The 20,748-nt window shown below is 40.3% G+C and overlaps 2 protein-coding genes across 5 annotated transcripts; one reads left to right on the forward strand and one right to left on the reverse strand.

Moving 5' to 3' along the window:
* Positions 1-31: 31 nt before the first annotated feature.
* On the reverse strand, positions 32-20,629 carry LOC117139238 (serine/threonine-protein kinase unc-51). Of its 2 annotated transcripts, XM_033301447.1 has the most exons (12): positions 19,887-20,629; positions 13,257-13,430; positions 4,103-4,190; positions 3,825-3,950; positions 3,595-3,668; positions 3,372-3,532; positions 3,176-3,312; positions 2,966-3,115; positions 1,445-2,602; positions 1,246-1,382; positions 1,045-1,180; positions 32-987 (listed from the first exon to the last, which is right to left on the reverse strand). In XM_033301447.1, the coding sequence occupies exons 1-12, from the start codon at positions 19,974-19,976 to the stop codon at positions 911-913; spliced, it is 2,508 nt and encodes an 835-aa protein (XP_033157338.1). In that variant the 5' UTR covers positions 19,977-20,629; the 3' UTR covers positions 32-910. The 2 variants fall into 2 exon arrangements, with proteins under 2 accessions (XP_033157338.1, XP_033157336.1); XM_033301445.1 differs by having other exon boundaries at positions 2,966-3,312.
* Positions 5,738-11,644, forward strand: LOC117139239 (reticulon-4 receptor-like 2). 3 transcript variants are annotated; one of them, XM_033301448.1, is made up of 8 exons: positions 5,738-5,909; positions 6,961-7,161; positions 9,347-9,531; positions 9,592-9,845; positions 9,906-10,181; positions 10,322-10,613; positions 10,688-10,849; positions 11,030-11,644. In XM_033301448.1, exons 2-8 carry the CDS (start codon positions 7,109-7,111, stop codon positions 11,182-11,184), a joined length of 1,377 nt encoding a protein of 458 aa, XP_033157339.1. In that variant the 5' UTR covers positions 5,738-5,909; positions 6,961-7,108; the 3' UTR covers positions 11,185-11,644. The 3 variants fall into 3 exon arrangements, with proteins under 3 accessions (XP_033157339.1, XP_033157340.1, XP_033157341.1); XM_033301449.1 differs by having other exon boundaries at positions 5,760-5,778; XM_033301450.1 differs by lacking the exon at positions 5,738-5,909 and adding an exon at positions 6,799-6,817.
* Positions 20,630-20,748: the final 119 nt, after the last annotated feature.

The following is a 20,748-nucleotide window of genomic DNA, read 5'->3' on the forward strand; positions in this document are numbered from 1 at the left end:
ACGATTTTCCTTAGTACTTTTTATTAGTTCAAATCGGTATTTTGTTTCTTTTTCATTTTATACACTCTTTTATGTGTTTCTCTCTTTTGTATACCATATACATATATAGATTTTTTCGAAAGTTTTGTGGGCTTTGCTTGTAGAAAAACTTAAAAAGTTTCTTTAAAATATAAATTTCTTGTCATAAAATTAAATACATCTTTAAAGTTGTTTTAGAAAAGACCTAACTAAAAACTATGAACATAGCACATTGTAAACATGTTTGTGTAGTGCAGCCATAAATATTGTATGGTATGTTTATAATATAATAATAGGGGAATATTAGACTGTTAAATAAGAAAATAGGCATTACAACTACGGAGAAATTCTAGCACATGATATATGGATCTGGGTTCTCCCGCTTCCTCCTTTAAACATAGATTTAAACTGAGTTTGGCTTGCATATTGCCCTTTACGTTATGTAATGTGGTTTGCTTGGTTAGCTTTCGTGTATATATATATGTAAACATATATATAATTTATGGTTATCTTACGACTATATGGACTCTTGTCTGCCCTTATTCATGTTGCATCTGCACTCGTTATAAGCTTTAACAATTATGGTTGCCGCGCGGGCCGAAATTATAAAGAAAAACAAAAACTACATACATCTGCATAGCTCAAACTATTTACATTGGACTGTTTTTTTTTTCTTCTTTTTTTTTGTTGGGAAACTTTGTAGACCAGAAATTAGGTGTGGATGGTTTTTAAATTATTTATAGGTATGTCTATGTATGGATAGTGTAGTTTTTGTTTCAATCACATGTTTGCACTCCCAACGAAAACGGTAGATAACTTAAGGAAATGTTGTTGATGTTGTGAAGATTGCCGGTGCTTCATGGTTGGAATAAAGCTCTGTCCGCCCGAGTAACTAAGCATTCTCATCGGTCATGTATATGTAGCCATGCTGCTGCAATATGCTCAAACGCTTCTCAACGGCATCGCGATCTATGGGATTACAAATAATTATTAAATAATTCATTTAGTTATTAAGTAATAACTTACATTTGTTCAGCATCATTTTGTCCTGCGGATGATTGCACTTTTGCACCAACGAATGAAGCAGAATGTGTGCCGTGTTGTAGCGCTCGAAGCAATTCTTCGTGTTCTTCAGTAGCTCATCCAGAGCAGCCGCCTGGCACTAAAAAGGGTTAAGAAATCGTTAGTTATTGGGTAAACTTAGGAAGCACAGTATGTATTCCTTACCATATCCAGTGCGTAGTCATAGAGAATCTTGTCCGCCGTTATGTTAAATGCATTCGCCTTCTGCAATAGTCCGCTGCCATTGAGGCGTTTCGATTCGAACAGCATGCTCCGGTATTTGGCGTTCATGGTGAGCAAAGCTAGTGGTAAACCAAATGCATTAAAGAGGATGTGGCTGCAAAAAATGAATCTGCAGACTCACCATTCTTCACATTGGACGACGGCTTTAGCTGGCCGTTGCTCAGCTGCTGCGAAGCCAGATTCATCCCGGACGAGAGGAGCTGCAGTCCCCGGACGAGCAGCACCAGGCGCTCGGCCCGTTTGCAGTGCTCAGGTGCGTGCGGCGGTATCTGCTGTGCATCCGCTGATGCCGCTTGCGCCGCCGACTGACTGCCGGCCACCATGAACGTGGAGAGCGGTGCGCATCGCGAATCGGCCACTTCCTGGATGCAATCGGTGAGCGCCAGCACAAAGTTCAGCTTAGACAATGTCTCGTTGTGCTCGCGATCCATCAGCGTCTCTTCGGACAGTTCGGGGGCCTGGAATGCATGTGGTTCCCCACCGCCGCCGGCTCCTGTGTCCAGCAGACTATGTAGGCCACCAGTGGCCCCCAGTTCGGGCAGCGTAAAAGCTCGCGGTCCCAGCATGTGATGCTGGTTATTGTTCTCCGATCCACTGCCCGCCGAACCAATCGAGCCCAATGATCCCGGCGCCACCAGCATTGTGGGACTGCCCAAAGTGGGCAATTTGGTAAGCGCTGCGGACGGCAGAACTGGGGAGCTATTGCCACTTCGGCGCAACGGGGATTGCGAATGTCCTGGCGACACCTGCCAGGTGCTCGGAGCATGAGGCGGCGGTGTCTCCGACAGCGATCCACCAGAGGCAGAACGCATACGCGTAGGCGGCGTACCAATGGCAAACTGCACCGCCGGCGGTGAGATCGAGTTAATGTCACTGCTCACACTGCTCTTGCGCTGATCCGGTCGCGGTTGCTTCACGCTAATTGGCTGCGATCGGGGTATCTGCTGGCCACCAAGTGTGGCTACCGTTAACGGCCCTGGCCTGGCCACCTGGCGTCGAGCGGGAGCCGGTACTGGTTTGGGTTCAGAGATGGGCAGACTGCTGGGACGTGGCGGACTGGATTGATTTTGTTGCTGCTGTGGACGCTGGCCACCGGAAGCGGGCTGGGCTTGGACTTGGGCCAGACCCTGGCGCTGGTCCTCCGGAAGGTTCTTTGGCACCAGCACAAAGTCATCGGAGTCCTCGTGGGAGCTGCAAGAACCGCTGTTGTTCTCACTGTCGCACAGGACACCCACGTTGGTGATGGTGGCACAAATAGCCGGATTGGCCACCACGGACACTAAAATCATAAAATAAGGAGCGTTAAGTTCTGGGATCATTTATATGGTTCCTATTATTCATTTTCAATGATTAATTGCTTTTGTCGCAGACAATTATTCAAAGCATAGTTCATCTAATTTGAGTAACGTCTTAAATGCTTAATATGGCACACTTTTTCGTTTTATAAACATCTTTTGAAATTAACACAATGTTGGTAAATAAAGCAAGAGTGCTAATTTCTTTGATGCCTCAAAGAGTTATCACCTGCTTTCAAGTTAAGTGAGTTTTTTTTTTAAACAAGTTGAGATTTTCCAAAAGCTTTTAATTGGCATATGTTTGTGTTCAGTCATCCCAGATTGGGGACACTGCTTGGAACACCTACCCGTGTTCTCGTCCTCCTGGGCCTCCTGCTCCTCGCGCTCCTTCTGCTGCTGCTCGGCCAGCTTGACCAGCTTCAGTTCCTGCTCCAGCTGCTGCTGCAAGGGGCTCTTGGCCTTGGCAGGCGGTGTTCCGCCCAGCGGTGGCATGTCAACTGCAAGAACACCACTCTTAGAGACTCGTCGTCGCAGGTTGGCTGCTTGACTAGGCTCACCTGGCGACGCGGCCGCCTTCTTGCCCTGAAGGAAGCGGTGCACAAAGAAGCTCTCGTACGAGATGCGGTCCTTGGAGTTGCGGCGCAGCAGGCACAGCAGCAGATCCCTTAGATCCGGCGACACGCCACTTGGAATTCTTCGAAATAAGAGCGTTAAATATCCTTCTTCGGTTTTTGTAATTATGAGGTATCTTACTTTGGTGCCAGGTTAGCATTCTGCTCGTAGTAGGACTTCAGTTCGTTGGGCGTTTGTGCATAGAATGGCGCCTTGCCAGTCAAACACTGGTAGACAATCGTTCCCAGCGACCAGAGATCCGCCTTGGAGTCGTACTGCAGCGACATGATCACCTCGGGCGCCTTTGGAAATTTAATATGCCATTAAATACTATATATTTCGAATCTTGATAGTTTTCAATTACCATATACATGGGAGAGCCGCACAGAGTGGCTGCCATGGCGCCCTCGTTCAGGAATCGCGCAAACCCAAAATCCGCTGTTATAAAGAAAAGTTGAAGGCAGTATAAGTAACAAGAAGCAGGGAAAGTATTTGACTACATGAAGATTTCGTAGTGATAACCAGTTTTTTAAGTAACAACTTTCAATAGAGGTAACAGATTTTTTTGTTTTAGATTTTAAGTACACAACTTACCAATTTTCAGGGTTATTTTCGATGGAGCTGGCAATGTTTTGCCATAATTGTGCGATAGCAAAATGTTTTGTGGCTTGAGATCACGATGCACAATTCCTTTGGTATAAAGTGCCTTCATAGCACCAGCTAGAATTATGGAAATCAAAATAATGGAGTTAATGTAATATATTTCGTAGTTCTAAGTTAAATGTATTGAAATCTTTTAATATTACACTTGATGTTGATTATTTTCAATTACTAGTTAGGGCTAAGCCTTATATGGGTTGTTTGAAACTCACCTAGTTGCACGAGGAAGAGTCTAACGGTATCCTCGCTCAGCGTCCCCTTGACACTCAGATAATCCGCCAAGTCGCCGCCATTGCAATACTGTAAAGAGAAAGGAGGAAGAGCGTGAGTGGAGCTGATTGGGAAATTAAATTAAGAGAGACCCCCACGAGTCAAGAGTTCAGTGCGCATATAAATCTTCTGGGACCCCAAAAGACCTCAAAAGCAGATTGCAACCCATGCAAACGAATTAAGTCCAATCAGTGCGAAAATGCAAGAGCCCCGAGATTTGATTCAGTCGGTCTTTCCATCTTTTAGCTTCCAGCTGCTCGACTTTTGTGCAAATCCCAGTCAATCATAGAAAACGGCAAGGTCAAAGCGAATATGATTTATGGCAATTTTCTGAATCAAGAACTGGAATTAGGGAAATATGTTTATGGATCAGCACAGCCAGCCAGCTGCTTTTCTTTTGTCGTTTGCCCAACAAAGGTTCTGTTCCGGTTTATGACAGCAGATGCGGAGAAAGAGTTGGGGTAAAAATAAGCTATAGAATATTGACTATGCTAGGGGAATTTACACTTGAAATTTTAATTACACTTCCATGTAATATTACTTTAAAGTAAAGCGCCAATTAGGTTTTTTAAGAAAGCCCGTTCACTGCAGTGCATTTTCCATACTCAATTTAGGATAATTAATAATTTGCTCTTTTGATCCTTATTATAAGACATTGATAGAGTTGTATGATAGTGAATGCTAAATAATACGCAACAAAATATTCAAAGTTTATAAGCATTCGAAAACAGCAAAAAGGAAAACCAGCTAGGATGAAAAAGTTTTTGAAAAACTTGAAAATGAAAATAGAATATCCCGATAATGAAGAATTTTGTAAGCAGCCCTCGCTAAAATGTAAATGAAGAGAACGAACCCCTGTCTCTCCAAAATGCCGTTATATTTTTGGCCTGAGCAAGTTGCCTAAAAGGATTTGCGATTTTTGACCTTGAGGCCGCCAATCAAAGACATGACTATAGAATTCCACACGAACACAACCACCAAAAACCAACAAAAGTAATGTGCGCGGCGAACATTTTTATCCGCTTTTATGGATTTTTGTTTTCCATGAGAAACTATATGGACCACTTACAGTTTAATGAGCAAACAAAGCAACATTAGGCAATTAAACAGCCAAATTGAAATGACAAAAGATTTCACTGCACTCGCTTTTTGTGAAATCGCTAAAATCGCCGAAGAGAAACAAAGAGCGAAGAACATTAAACAAAAAGTCATTGACATGTAAAGTACATAAACATAAACATAAAAGTAAAAGTTTGAAAGAAATGGTGGAATACTCGCTATGAAGAGGGTTTTTCTTCCTCTGGGGGCTTTTAACAATTTCTAAAATATATGCAATGCCATTTCCCGGCAACAAGTGCCCATGAGTCAGCGATTTATTGGAAAATGCACTTGCGTAATTAATGGGCTTGTCTGCTTTTGCTTCTTTCTTTTTTAAATATTATTTTGAAGAATCAAGTGTGAAGAGAGCGCTTCGAAAGCTAAGAGAAGACTCTCTTCAGCCGCTCAAGTTGAACTCTCTCAACTTTTAAGCTCGCTGCTTCTGCGGTTCCGTTCGCAGCTCATTCTCAAATCGACGGTGGCATGAATCGCACGTTATCGCGCGACAACAAAAAGCCAAGTTAGCGAATCATTAAGTGAAATTTCAACGCAATACTTCCATTCAGTAGAATTCGATGAGAAAACTCCCCAGTGTTATACCCAATTTAGTACATATATTATCGGGGAAAACGACGACGCGAGTCATTCGAAGTAAGCGCTGTGGACTAAAGGTCAACATATTCTAGGCGATAAAAAGAACGCTGCTGCTATACATCGTTCATCGCAATCACAACACAAAGACCTAGAAACGGAATTAAAACAAGAGTTTAACTTAGCACTCGGAGAAACAAATATTCAAACAAACTTTTCACTCAAATCACGTTCAATTTAATCGTTATGATTCAGCCTAGTGTTTCACATTATTCCAGCAAATTATGTAAATAAACTGTGAAAGCTTCCCTTTTTTCATATCAAAAGGCGGGCCGACCGACTTTTAAGTCAAGTCCAAAGCAAAGTTCATTACGATCGGCGTTAATTCTAATCAGACAAGTGTGTAATTAATTTTATTAATATTACAAGCCGGCTTAAAGATTTCTTTGTACTTACAAATCTGCTGTTTATGTGATTATATTGAAAATATTGCAATTGAAATTTTAATTTAGAATGTGATGTAATGCTTATTAATTAAAATAGGATTACCCAACCGATTAGCCTTTATTTACGGTGATTTAAATTGGAGCTTGCTCTTTCTGTTTTCATTGAAAATATAAACTTTTTAATTGTTACTATTGATATAATAATCGATTAGTAAGGCAGAAGTTGGTTAACAGCTAAGTAGAAATCGCGAGGGTATGAGACAAAGCAATTAAATATTAAAAACTGATAAGATAACCACGGCTAAACATTAAACTTAACATGAGAGAGTTTGGAAAAGAGAGTGAGAGTAAAGAAAAAGAGATAATATTTGCCGCTCTTCGAAACTCTCACACACACACACCTGTTCAGTCAGTCGCGCGGAATGGGATTTGTTGGCGAATTTTTGCTCATTCGAGAATCGGCAGCGAGTGGAAAAGTTTGTGCGAGCGGAGTGAAAAATAATTATTTAACTTTTGCCAAAAGTAAGCCGGCACATGTAAATAGGCATTAATCAACTTTGAAGCTATAATTTCAAAGCAAACCAGATGAACATTAAAAGTGCAAAGTGAAACAAGAAAAGCGGTGCGAAAATAGGCCCCCAATACCTAATAAAATCTATTTTCAGCTTGAAAATTTCCACATCAAGTTTGGCAAAAACGACGAAAATGCTATGAAAACCCTGTGCTAAACACAAATACTAACAACACGACGCCTTGAAGACGCAGTGAAAACAAAGCTAAACAAATATCAATATAAACAAATAATTCGTAATAATGCACGTGTACTACAAGTTCGGATTACTGCTGATATTTTTGCTAAGCGTGAGGTAAAAATCAAGTTGTAATAAATATTTACAGATCTCGATATGTGGAGAAATCACATTTGTTATTCTTATGGGGCTGGAAAAGAAGTAATCCATTTATTTATAGAAATCAGTAGACCCTTCCCTAAAAACGAAAAACAGGAAAGACACGGGGCAAAGTTTCCGTTTAGCAACATTCGCAGTGATTAATTCACTCAAATCGAAATAACGACAGGTGAACCTGGGTAACGGGACTTTGAACCGGCCACAACTGAGATATCAATGCCGAATGGAATACTCACGCATGGGGTTATAAAAAAAAACAGCAACTTTTTATTGATAGTCCACGGCAACCGCTCTTAATTGCCGCCTTTAATATATATATTAGGTGCACGAATTTACACTCTACTTAATCATATCGCATAATCTGATTCTGATAAAAATAATAACAATTCCCCGGTTGCCCGATAATTTATACCGTTATTCCTTATCAAATTGTTTGCTCAGCATTTTCAATTTCTCAACCAATATCGAAGCAGTATTGCAAATGACATAGAAATTTACAACTGTCTCGATTTTTAGAGTTTTCTTTGAATTTACAACTCACCAATTTCCGATTATGTAAAAATAATCTATATTCTTGCCTTAAAAATTCGTATTAAATACTTCTGAGTTTAAAAACCTAAGATTCGTATTTCTTTAATCATTCTTTGCAATTTAGTACTATTATATTTTTCCAAGTGCACATAAGCCCATTTCCCTATTGATTTTTGGGCCTTTTCGAACCTTTTCAACCACTCGAAATCAAATGTCAAAGTAGAGTGCTTTTAAGTGCGCCGCTTCCAATTTTAGTCACTTCATTCAAGTAGTCAAGGGAATTGCGTCGACTAGGTCGTCATGCTTAGTAACAGTTTAAAGATCTTTCGTAATACCAATTAACTTGGGCGAGCAGCTGAAGCTTGAAGGCAATTCGTAACGTTCGATAAATATATCTTTATTATCCAGTAGGACTATATACCATAGCTCCATATCAGTAATTGTGGTTCAAGCACTCGACTCTATAAAGTCGTTCATTCTGTTCATTTTGGCACTTTTAAGGATTGACAAGGCTCCTCAGCATTCATTTAAACTTCACTCAAAAGTCACGCAATTGAAGAGAACTCTAAATGGCAGTCCAAAGACTCACTTGAACTACTCTACTAGCCAATTTATACCTTTATTTTCTAAAAATAAATACAAGCCACTAGAACTGAAGTCGCCGAATGCAAGGATAACGAACGATTTAGAATCAGGCAAAAAAATGAAGAGGGGTCACAAATGACAGCAAAACAAAAAATAAAACAGAAAAAAGTGAGAGTAAACGAAATCGTAAACTAAAACCGGTCGAGTTGTCTCTTTTGCCATGAAGTAAACTGGTTTTATCTGTGCTTTTTACTGAGTAGCTACAGTACGTTTCGGAGATGTAAGGTCAGTTAACAGAAACAAATAAACAACTTTACAGGCAATATAAATGATTCAGTTACAAAAACAGAAATGTGTGCTTTCTTTACTTTCTTTTGCTGTAAATGCATTTTTTAAAAAGTATCTCTGCTTGATCTTACTTTATTCTAAAAAAAACGAAATGAAAAATATATTTTACAATATGTGCATAATGTATTGAATTGCACTTAGAAGCCTTGTATCATTGAATACATTTAATTAATTTAAGTTCTATTGCTGTGACCACGACTGTAGCGAGAAATACTTTGTATGCATGTACATACATATGTTTGCTCGCACAGGTGAGTGTATTCATTCATGTTATTTCGCGGAGCAAACATAAACAATAGCCGTATAATGATAGTGGGGAAAACGAATGTTTCTGGTGTGGCTATGGCGTGGTCATAGCGAAATGGGTCAAGAGCGTTTTCAGGACAAATTAGCTAGGTGTGTTCGCCTTCAAGACGTGAGTGATGTAAGCACGTACTGCTTAGAACCCACCGACAATCTAAAGCCAAATATTGACAATTTTGGGTATTTGGTAAAACCACTTTACAAATTTGTACAGTAATTGCTCTATCAGAAATGCGCATTCGTTTGACATGTAATTGCCCTGCGTTTTTCTTCATAAGCAATGCGAATTCGTTTATAAGTCGTGGAAAAAACCAAATTGGTATATTGTTGGTTTATTCAGTGGAGACAGGAATTAATTTAATGATTACTCTTACAGCATCAGCCACACAAATGCCGCTCCAGCGGGCAGCGAGGAGGCAAATCCCCTCGAGGACTTTAATTACGGCGATGATGACTACAGTGAAACAGCGACGGGCGAGGAATCGCCGGAGACAGCAGAAAATAGACTGATGCCACAATCATCCTCCACATCGACCACCACCACATTTCGACCGATATTTAGTGAGTACAAAATATTCTATATGTTCCGAACTGAAATGGCTAATGAATATCGTTTTGCAGACATACCACGACGCAGCAATCATGTCCTGGAGCCCAGTTGCCCGCGCAATTGCCTCTGCCTGGAGGACTTCAAGTTCGTTCAGTGTGCCAATGCGCATTTAACCCATGTACCCCTGGACATGCCCAAAACGGCGGCCATCATCGATCTGAGTCACAATGTGATTGCCGAACTGAGGCCGGAGGATTTTGCCAATCTGTCCAGGGCGGTGGAAATCAATCTGAATCACAATCTGATCAGCAGCATAGACAAGGATGTAAGTGCCCAGCTAACTAATTACTTCAATTGCAACTCATTTAATTATTATCTGTTGTAGGTCTTTCAGGGATCGGAGCGTTTGAAGCGCCTGCGGCTGGCCAACAACCGTCTAACCAAAATCGATCCCGACACCTTTGCGGCGGCCAAGGAACTGACGCTACTCGATTTGAGCAACAACACTATAACCCAACGCCTGGATGGATCCTTCTTGAACCAGCCCGACCTGGTGGAGTTTAGTTGCGTCAACTGCAGCTGGACGGAGCTGCCAGAGCAGACGTTCCAGAACATGAGTGGCCTGGAGGTGCTGCGCTTGAACAAGAACGATTTCAAACAGGTGAGATTGGCGCGCCAAGAGTGCGATAGCACAAGCTATCGCTCTATCGATAGTTGGCGCATCTGCAGCCGAAACAGCTGTGTTTGCCATCGCACAGTCGTCTATATAGTTGTCCCGCTCACGCTTTTCCATTCCGACAGCAAATCAATACGAAAGCTTTCTCGCCGCTAACAAAAATAATTAAACTGAAGCTGCCGGAACTGGAGCAACAGAACATCGAGGAGCTGTGCGGCCTGCTGACGTCCATCGACACGATTAGCTTCCTCAACTACGACATCAGCTGCTACGAGTTCGTACTGGGCACACCCTTCAACGGCAGTCTCATCTATCCCACGGAGCCGCCGCTCAAGGGGATTTCCGATCTGCCCATCGTCGCTAGCATCACCAGCACTGCAAAGCCAGTGGCCGCCACACCCGCACCGCCCAGAAGTGGTAAGCTATTTCCCATGACTCTTAGATCATCTTGCTAACGTGTCTGTTGCTCGCCTCCCATTGTTCGCATTTAGCCAATCGCAATCGGGCGAAAATGGACAACAGCACGGAGCTGGTCAAAGCCGGAATCCTGAGCTCCGAGACCAGCACAAGCGGAGTGAGCGTGGAGCCGCCTGCCGAGAACCAGACCAACCAGGTGCAGATCTCCCAGGAGGCCATCAACACGCTGCTCATCTGTGAGTACAAACTGCGGTCTAAGGTTTATAACTTCAACAATTCCAAGCCTTTGGCAAAACTAAAGAAAATAGTTATAACCCTGTTAAACAGTGATTATATTTAAGTGCATGGTTGTTTGAGTTATAGACCTTTTATTTGTGGCACAAAACCCTACTAATTTGTTCAATTTAACCCACTAGGCATCATGGTTCTGGCCGTGATTGGCATCGTCATCGGACTCATTTGCCGCCAGGATATTGGCGGCATCAAAACCAAATGCTGCCGCACTAGCAAACCAGAGCCAAAGGATCAGGTCCATCCCACTGAGGAGATACCACTGAATAAGCTAGCCTAAGAAAACTTTCCAAAACAAACCAATACCAAACGATCGAAGATGAAAAGAGAATCCTATCCTTCTCCTCCAGTTTCGAGAACAAATTCCATTTTGCCGGCATTTTTGATAGATTATAAATAGGTATATGTATATCACGTATGTATATGGCTAGTTAGTTAACTACTTTGACTCGGTATCTAGCCTAACTATAGTCTCTCCTACAATGTTTCCCGCACAACAACTCAACCGAATCCGTTGTTAGATTCTAGTTGTCAGTCGGAGTAGATTAAGCCGCCTAGTCGCTTAGCGTTCTGTTCTTTAGGGGGACTCGGTAAATGGGATCCCGCACCAAAAAACCTGGCACTGTTCTAGTTTTAGATCCCAAATCAATTTCCATCGCAGCACTTAAATTAATGTAAAACCCTAGATAATCTAGTTGTTAGCTTTAGACTTTTGCCAAAATACAATAAAAGTAATTATTGTACATAGTAAAAAAAAGGAAACGAGTGATTTGAATTATTAATTATGAAACCAAAAGATTAAAATGATTACACCTGGTAGCCTTGATTATTCACCCACATACTCTCCTCATATCACATTCCTATCTTCAGACAAGGAAATTAAGCACCAAATAAACACATCGTAATATATTGGCAAGATAAATAAACAAATCTGACGAACGAATAGTAGCCTAAATGGTGGGAAAAGCGGCATGGCATAACACGTGGCCGCGGAACCAATAAATATTCACCAACCACACGAATACGAACTGATTACAATCCGTGGAGCGGACTCTCTTACCCCTGCCTCTGCCACTCTGGTGGCAAACACATTGGAATACGAAGCAAACAAGGCGAATGAGGCCAAAGTCAGGCGATCGAATGTGTACCAACTACTACAATACAATACACAGCAGATGAAACGAAACACTCCCTTCCTATCGCGTTTCCAACCCCGCCAGCTCGATTCTGCTCCACCTATGATGATGACATGCAATCGTGTGGCCACAACAATGTGGCGTTTTTAGGCAAACTTAAACCAAACAAAAAGCCCAAAGTTTTCGTTTCGATTAGACTTATTTTGGAAACACCCTGCCTTGAACTCAAATTTAGTTTTCTGTAAATATGCAAACTAAGGTAGGTCAATTCTAAAACTACTAAAATATAAATGAGGTATGGAACCCACTGAAATACAATACAATATGGTACATTACATTTAATTTACCTATCATATTACTAATATTTTAAAATGCACTACCTATGGCATTAACTTCTTATTTATTATAAAACACCCAACTAATTCCAGGTTTAATACCTAGGGTATTTGGAAGAAAGAAAACAACCCTATCCAATCTTATCAGTGACAATAACTCGCCAAAAGGAAGCTAATTCTCGTGCCGCGAGCATTTGACCTAATTTCAAGATAATAGATTGTTTATAAACAGTGCGCGCTAAAAGCATGCAAACACCTGTAACCCAAATTGAGTTGAACAAACTTGAGGTCAAATTTATCCAATTTGCTTTTGTCTTCAATTAACGTACACAAATTGCGCGTTAAAAAATAAGAAAACGTAAAGAAAAAGAACAGTAGATAAAATAGATAAAATTAGCGCATATGAAATAAGCTGGCTGTTAATTAAATCAATGAAATAATTTAATATTCGAAATTGACTCTACACGCAACCTTCGTCTAATTTAATTGATTGTAAGATTCCTACTAAAATTTTAGCTATGAACTATCATAAAGTATAAACATTTCAGTCGAGTGCATTTTTCAGCAGCAGCCAATCTACGCATATCGCTTTTACCATTCTATTCTCACTTTATTTCTGTTTACGAATTCATTTCGCAACTTCCGCAATTAATGGCGTAGCATTTTGGCCAAGCGAAGGAGCTCCAAAGGGGACAGTGGGTGGTTTTGGGTGAGGGACATGACGTGGAACTGGTCGACGTGCACTTTACTTTGCAATTCCCCCCTCCGACGATATCAGGTGGAATGAATCACACACGTTTTAGCCATAAAAGCATTAAATATTTATAAAGTTCTCGCTTCGCTATGCGGATATTTAAATGCTCTTTCGGCGTCAAACTCACCTCCATGACCAGGCTAACGCAATCCTGGGACTCCTTGCAGTCCAGCAGTGCCACCACATTCTCATGGTGCAGCTCGGTGAGCTCCTTCAGGATCTTGATCTCCTTGCCGAGCAGATTCTGCGTCTTCAGTTGTCCCTTCTTCGTGATACACTTGATGGCCACCGGCATGTGTTTCTGTAAGAGCGAATGAAATGCACTTCATTAATATTTAATTCAAAGGGGTTACTCACTGCAAAGTCATTGAACGGCTAGCCCAATTACAAACCAAAGTCGGTGGAATGACTCAATTGAATCGCATGGGAATTTAATTGACACAAAACTGACAAAACCAAATGCGAAAAGGATTAACATTACCCATTTTGCATTTGTTTTGCAGTCCAGCACAAAGGAATATCGCTCAAGATGATATAAACATTTTAATTAGCTAAATAATAAAACTGTTTATCGGTCAAATACCCGGGAGTCAAGTTTTGAAACATTCTATATAAAGTTAGCACCTTTAAATATGTTAATTATTTGCATAGATCTAAATAAGTGAATACACTCTAATCAATTGGTTTAGATTTCTTTGCCTACCTTAGATAACTTTTGTGAGAAACGTATACTTAATATTTAATGATAACTCAATCCATCAATGTTACAGAAACAATCCAAACATATATATGAGATTAATGAAAAATACTAGACTTCTTCAGATCAACAGATCACTAACCTCTGTCTTTGTAAACAGCACACTATTCCCATGGAGTTCATCTTCCTTTATCTAAAACCCATAATCTTTGCCTACAGCTGCGGCCATAAATTTGCCTACCAAATGTTTACATTCTCCTTGAGCAAAAATGTCTTTGGCCTGCTTCAATTAACAGGCAGCGAAACAAGGAAATGCGGCAAATGCAAATCCGCAGGGCCGCCAGAAGGCGAGTGCCCCACCAACACACATGGGAGGGTCTCTCGTTCGCTTAAATGTTATTATTAGATACGCAAAAACGCATTCAACCGGCGGGCGGACAAAAGACAAGGGGACAGCAGGCCGGCCCCTAATTGCGGTGAATAAGATTGTTGTTTTTCGTCGGCCGCTGGAGTGACGAACTTGGCCGGGAAATGCTGGTAAGCTAAGTTAACCGGTTGAAACGCCCCACTGATAAGTTAACTGCACCTCCGAATCCACCCATCGTTTCGAGTTCCCCTGGATGTGGTCGCCTTATTTGCTTTCAACTTAACAGGTGACAATGACTCTTTGCCTGGGCTCGCTCTCTCCGCCGTTCCTTCCTCCCTGGCTAAAACTCATTACAAAAGACGAAAGTGTAAACTCAAACAAGTTTACCTACTACAAGGAAGCGCACACATCAGATAGTAGTTAGTCTGGCAGCGAAGTGTCGACTGGGAGTTATCCTATGATCATCATGAAGCGTGATTATAAAAATTATGATGCTCTAAAGTTGGGTCGTTAATATAAACTGCCCAAAATACCGGTTTGAACTTATTTTTTTGGTCGTACTTTGCATATATAACTTTAATGACTAATAACTCTAACACTAAATTAACAAATATTGCACACAATCGTATTTTCAGTACGCAGCAGTTGGTGCTCCTGTAAATTTGATTAGTAATCGGCATACCCTTGAAACCTACAAACTACTGGGTGTAGTTATAACCAGACATTATATTGGTTTCCCCTTAGAATATCGAATCACCTCAGTCGACGGTGCACGCGTTGTTTGAATGGCAATTGATAATCGATATGTTCCCTCCACGCGCACTTAATCTTTCTCTGTGCACTCGCAGATGTATTTATACAATTTGCATTTATATTTATATCAGTTAACTGCAATGAATCAAGCGATTCTTACAGCTTCTGACCGATAACACGGCTCCTGCACTTTTGTTTGTTTGAGACTATCTTCCAACCATCTGGCAGTGTTTAATGGGTTGCGACCTCTGCCTTTTCGCGAGATTACCAAAGGCAATTGGATCAGGTCAGTGAGAAAAGATTATGTTATCAAAAGAACAATTAATGGGATCCATTAGGTTCTTTCCCTATGAAAATACGAGTACCTTACGTATGATGTTTGAGAATCGCATAGAAAGGCGGTATGTTAAAAAGTGAAATTATAACTATTATTCCAACATAAGCTGCTTAATGCGCATTCTTTTCGAATAAATGCATTTATTATTTATATATTATTTAATGAAGAATGCGAAACGTTTTCCTAAAATGACTAATTATTGACCAGGATTCATATATTTGCCTGAATATATTTGGCTCTTTACGTCACTGCCTTGTATTCTGTTTACCTTCTAGTCCAAGATAATAAAACCAATCGAGATTAGATTACCCATTAAAACAATTGGGGTCTTCGGACAGCGGAAACCGAGCAGTTCTTGACCCAATCACCTCAATCAGCCTCAGCGCTGGCGAAAACTGTGTCAAAAGCGAATGGGAAAGTTGCCCCACACCTGGTCGGTGGAAAATGGAAAATTAGAGGCGAGACCTCCGATCCCAGGGATTTCTGCAATTCCTCAAAGTCCACAAGTCATGAGGTGCAGCCGCATTAGGTTAAGCATTTCGCAAAAAAAAAAAAAAAACCAACAAACAACCAACAACAAAATATGGTTCAACGAACTGGGAGGCTCGATAAGGCAAGGCAAATTGGCTGTTTTGCTTGAGGGGGGCGCTTAGGTGCAATGGCCCCTCAACTAACAACAAGAAAGGAAAACATTTCTTTTGGCCAAAAATAGCTGGCTGAATAAGATAATAATTGCGCAGAAAATGCGAGAAAGAGTGAAGCCAGAGACAAAAGCGAGCGAAAAATGAAGCGAGTGCAGCAGCACATCATCGACGGAGGCCAGGCCAAAGTATCTGATGGATACAAGCGCAACTTCAACTGGTTTGGCGGGTGAAAACGTATCCGTTCATTGCCGCAAAGCTACGCAAACAAATCGCGGAAATTCTCGAATTTTTCTTTTCTGCGACGCAAAACATTTATGTACTTCAAGACCGCATAATTCACGCCCGATCGAATGACAAGTAGTAAGCCGGCTAATTTATAATTCTATATAAACCATCGATCTGGAGCTGAACAAGACAAACTAGTTTCGCGTGAGAAACGCCTAAGTTTATATGATATGATGGCTAGATGTCTGGCGGCTTTTGTTGAATATAAAAGGCGTTAATTTCGATTTGTTTTGGACTGCACGTGTTTAGCCATCGCAAAATGGAAAGGTGGTTTCGATTTAATAGAGTGGGTTTCTCTTTGAATTCGTTGCCTAACTAAACTTTGGCTTCCGTGTATTTCCGCTGTGATTAAAACACAAAATCAGATCGATTTACGAGTGGTTAAACTGGGAATAACATGTTGAACTTCGAACTTTGATACCAATGAATGAATGAAGACGTTCAGTCAAATATGTTAGAAAGAATTTACACGTTTTTCCCTAGAAATCTATAAAACAATTATCATTTCTATAAGGGGCTTGCCGCCCATAGACTATATTATACAACATTTTACAGCCCTAACTATAGTATTTTGACATCTCAGCGATTAGAGCGGCATCCCTAATCACTCTTTATAGGTTTAAACTTTGTCGAGACGCATTTATTTTCGCAGCCAAATGCAATAAAACGAAGTGGAAGAGCGGCGACAAAATCAAATGCAAATTGCCATTCCATTTTCGCTATATGGACAAACAAAACGTATGAATATGCAAAATGCATATTGCGCAATGTTAGACGGGGAGGGTTTCGAACCAAAAACACAATAAACATTACACGCTTAGAACGTAATTTTAGCATGATTCCGTCCGTCGACCACTTATGCAATTGGCGATAAAACGGAGCGTTCGGTCGCTTTGGTGAATTATGGTAACACGTGTCGTCTGGCTTTCCACATGCCAGCGTATCCGCCAGATAAAGATTGATGGATTCATTCATGGCGATGCAAGGAGAACTAGCAGACTTGCTACTTGCCACCACAGCTGTTGTTTGAGGTTTATTTTTGGAATCGGATTCGAGTGCAGCAGACGCAGTGCAGATCCTCCGAGTAGGATTTCCTTTTCTGTCCGCAAGTTACGCGTATCTTTCGGTGTGTATCTTTTAAAGCAGCACATTGCTTGACTATTTTTAGCGAGTTTTTCCGAGCACGTGCAGGCAAAAGATACTCTTTTGGAGACACAAGCGACAGGCAGCACTCCGCGATGCCTTGTCCTTCGAGCTGCTTGAGTAACCCAAGTGATTACGGCAGCATTAAGTCGTGAAAAGAAATCGAAAACTGACGGACCACGAAACCAGTTACTTGAAATGACCATAAAAGGAAAGGTGCGGGAAGTGAACTCCGCTCAGCTCAACTCACATTCCAATTGTCGTCGAAAAAAAGTGAACTCAGGTGGATTGAAACATTATACAAGATTCAAGATTCAAAATAAATATATACAAGTGAAAATAGTATAATTTATCAAATGAAACAACATACTATTTGCTTCAGGAAACTTAAAATGAATGCTAAGCCCTATTATTTACAGATCACTTTGGGAAATCAATTAAATGATTAACGATCGATAGCGCGAAGAAATGAGTTAAACAGAAATAAGAAATCTTTACTAAAAGGAAGATAGAGAAGCCATTAACAACGACAAATCCAAAATGACCGAAAGAGAGGGTCTGACAACAATAGAAAGAGACGACACGAATGTCTGGATTACGTGTGAACCGATTGTCCCATTGTTATTGTTACTTACATTGTAGTTGTTGTCACACTGCATTTGCAATTAATAATGGGATTTCATTTACTGACGAGGCGAACTTGAGCAATTTAGAGAAGAAAACAAAACAACTCGGTTGATAAGAGCTGTTTTGTTTTTTTATTATTTCGCTTTGTTGCACTAACAAAAACAAGAAAAATTCAAGAAAAACACACTGAGCAATATGCATTAGATACAACTGGTCGGACATAACATCATCATATTTATTTTCCATATGAGTGTTATACATATATTGGTTTTAAGGAGATAAACGCGCTTGTGGTGTGTAGGTGCGTGTTTTTAATGGATACAGAAATCAGCTGATGCAATAACTGGCAGCTGTTTCGAAAAACTTTTCGCTTCGAGCTTTTCACTTTGCGTGTTTTCAGTTGTTTTGTTTTGATTTGCTTTTTATACTGAATGAAAATCAAACAAAACCTAGTCAGTCATGCTAATGACCAGCAATTTAGGATTTTGATTTTTTGTTTTAACTAAATTTTTCTATTTATACCAGTTTCGGCGGTTTTTTATTGCGGTAGATTTGATTAAAGTTGCTTGACCTGCAGCTTTTAATTTGACCAACTGGTTGAGCTGGTAACAATTAAAAGAGCCTATTATATCTCGTTTAAATAAATATGATTTGGGGATAAATTATTTTACTAAAAAATTGCATTAAATATGTGCAACAAGTGTTACTCATTATTTAGAAATTAATCAAAGGTATTAAACAGCTTAGGGTTCAAACGTGTAGGCAGTCTGTGATTAAGCTTGTGTTTACATATTCACACGCTTTAATTTATTTACTTTGTAATGCCAGAGGAATTTCACAGCCCTTTTGCTGCCAAACAACACGCGCCAAATATTTCTATTATTTCTCCAAAGACCCTGAAGTAGTTCAACACACTTCTATCGCGCATAAGTATACTTAAATACATATGTATAAAAATTCGATGTATGTATGTCTATATATTTATCATACGCAGTGGTGTTTACGTATTTTATTTGTATCGCCAAAATAATCGCACGTGCGTGTGGCTCTCAAATTTTGCTTAGAAATCAGAGGGGTTCGAAAGGCAACAATAGAAAATAAACAAAAGCAAAACGCAAATTATTTCAAAGAAAACAAAAATGGAGCCATGCCAAAAGCCCTCGAAAGAAGGGCTGTGATTTTGCTTGGCAATTTTATTATGCTCAGTACAGTGGGTCGACACTCATTCAAATTTGATAAACAAAATTTTCAAATAAATAGGATAATACAGATGAGTAAGCAAAATTAAATTTCTAAAGAAATGTATAAACGGAAAAAAAAATTAAAAAAAAATGTATTAGTCCATATGCTTTATAGTTATTTTCTTCTTTTATTTATTATTATAAATACAAATGTGCAGCTCATTAATGTTGTTTTCTGAAAATCTAAGTCATTAAAGTTTCAACAGGTAAAAATAGTGGCACATTTTTTTCAAAAACAGGTAGACAATTTTTGTACACTAGGTCAAAAAGGATATCCGAAATAAAAACTTAAAATCTTCGGTTGTGAATTTTTCAATGTTTGCTGGGAGTTTTCCAATTATCATTATTTTTTTCACCTGCACTGTGATCAGCTGATTTCTCATTATATTTTGAGACATTTAACGTGGTGCTTTGGCTCTTGGTGCTTTCTGCGTGTTTACCTTTGACAATGGCGCATTGTTAATAACTTTGGGGCTTGTTATTGTACTATTTACAAATGCGACCAAGCCCCGTATTAAAACGAAAACAATAACAACGAATTAGATGTTGTGGAAAACAGGTTAGTAACATGACGGAATTGTTTAGGCTTTACATGCATATACCTATATGTATATATAGGTAAATGGAAGATATTTATTTGTTTTGAAGAGTTTCGCTTCTTACCTTGCGATGACGTCCTTTGTAGACGACGGCAAAGGCGCCGTGGCCCAGCATATCCTTGGAGCTGTATTCATATTCCCCGACAATATTCATTGCATGCGAAAAAGGAGGAGGATGCGACGCCTGGAAGTGCTGCTCTCTCCCACTCTTCCTCTCTCTCTCTCACTCTCGTACACCCCCTCGAGCTCCACACTCTCTTTCGCTCGTGCACGCACGCTTGCTCTCCCCTTTTCTTTTCTTCGCTCTTCTGCTTTGCTTTTGCTTCCAATTGCAATTGTGGAAAATGGAAAATCAATTTCTTTCCCCTTTGGCCAGCCACTAAATGATTCTTTGGCCCTCGACGATCTCCGGAATTTTCACGTAACACCACCGCCGACTTTTCCGTCCACCTGGCCAGTTGACAATTATCGGGCACTCACTCTAATTTCACTTGTAATTGAATTAAACCGTTCTTTTCCGTGTGCGATTATCTCGGTTTTCAGTGTGGTATTGCTTTTAATTTGCGGCCCCACACTCGCGTACAAACACACACTTGCAGGATCGATGGCACACACTCTTTCACATCCACACACACGCACACACGGACGATCAGCGCAATTTCCTTACGGTTCTTGGAAAATGTAGCTTTTTGGTCCCAGTGAAAAACTTTGCAAAAGGTGATTTTTCCAACTACTTCGCGAGAGAGACTAGTGGAAAAAGGCAAGACGAAAACACAACTAAACGAAGTGGTGGGTTGGCCAGTGTGGCCGCAGGTGGTGGACCGCGAATACGCCCCCGCGCAAAAAAATACCAACTTCTTAAAAATACCAGGGGGGGTAATATTAAGACCTCTTCAATGAAGAAAAAGTCACAAAATTTTGAGTGA

The sequence above is a fragment of the Drosophila mauritiana genome, chromosome 3L, assembly GCF_004382145.1.
Source record: "Drosophila mauritiana strain mau12 chromosome 3L, ASM438214v1, whole genome shotgun sequence".
Classification (NCBI taxonomy): domain Eukaryota; kingdom Metazoa; phylum Arthropoda; class Insecta; order Diptera; family Drosophilidae; genus Drosophila; species Drosophila mauritiana.

Excerpts from the sequence above, each read along its gene's own strand:
- LOC117139239 (XM_033301448.1), top strand. The coding sequence starts at position 7,109 with ATGCACGTGTACTACAAGTTCGGATTACTGCTGATATTTTTGCTAAGC. Across the intron at positions 9,846-9,905 it reads TCAGCAGCATAGACAAGGAT|GTCTTTCAGGGATCGGAGCG; the intron begins GTAAGTGCCCAG and ends TATCTGTTGTAG. Across the intron at positions 10,614-10,687 it reads ACCCGCACCGCCCAGAAGTG|CCAATCGCAATCGGGCGAAA; the intron begins GTAAGCTATTTC and ends GTTCGCATTTAG.
- LOC117139238 (XM_033301445.1), bottom strand. The coding sequence starts at position 19,976 with ATGAATATTGTCGGGGAATATGAATACAGCTCCAAGGATATGCTGGGC. Across the intron at positions 3,533-3,594 it reads GCGGCTCTCCCATGTATATG|GCGCCCGAGGTGATCATGTC; the intron begins GTAATTGAAAAC and ends AAATTTCCAAAG. Across the intron at positions 3,313-3,371 it reads AATGCTAACCTGGCACCAAA|AATTCCAAGTGGCGTGTCGC; the intron begins GTAAGATACCTC and ends CTTATTTCGAAG.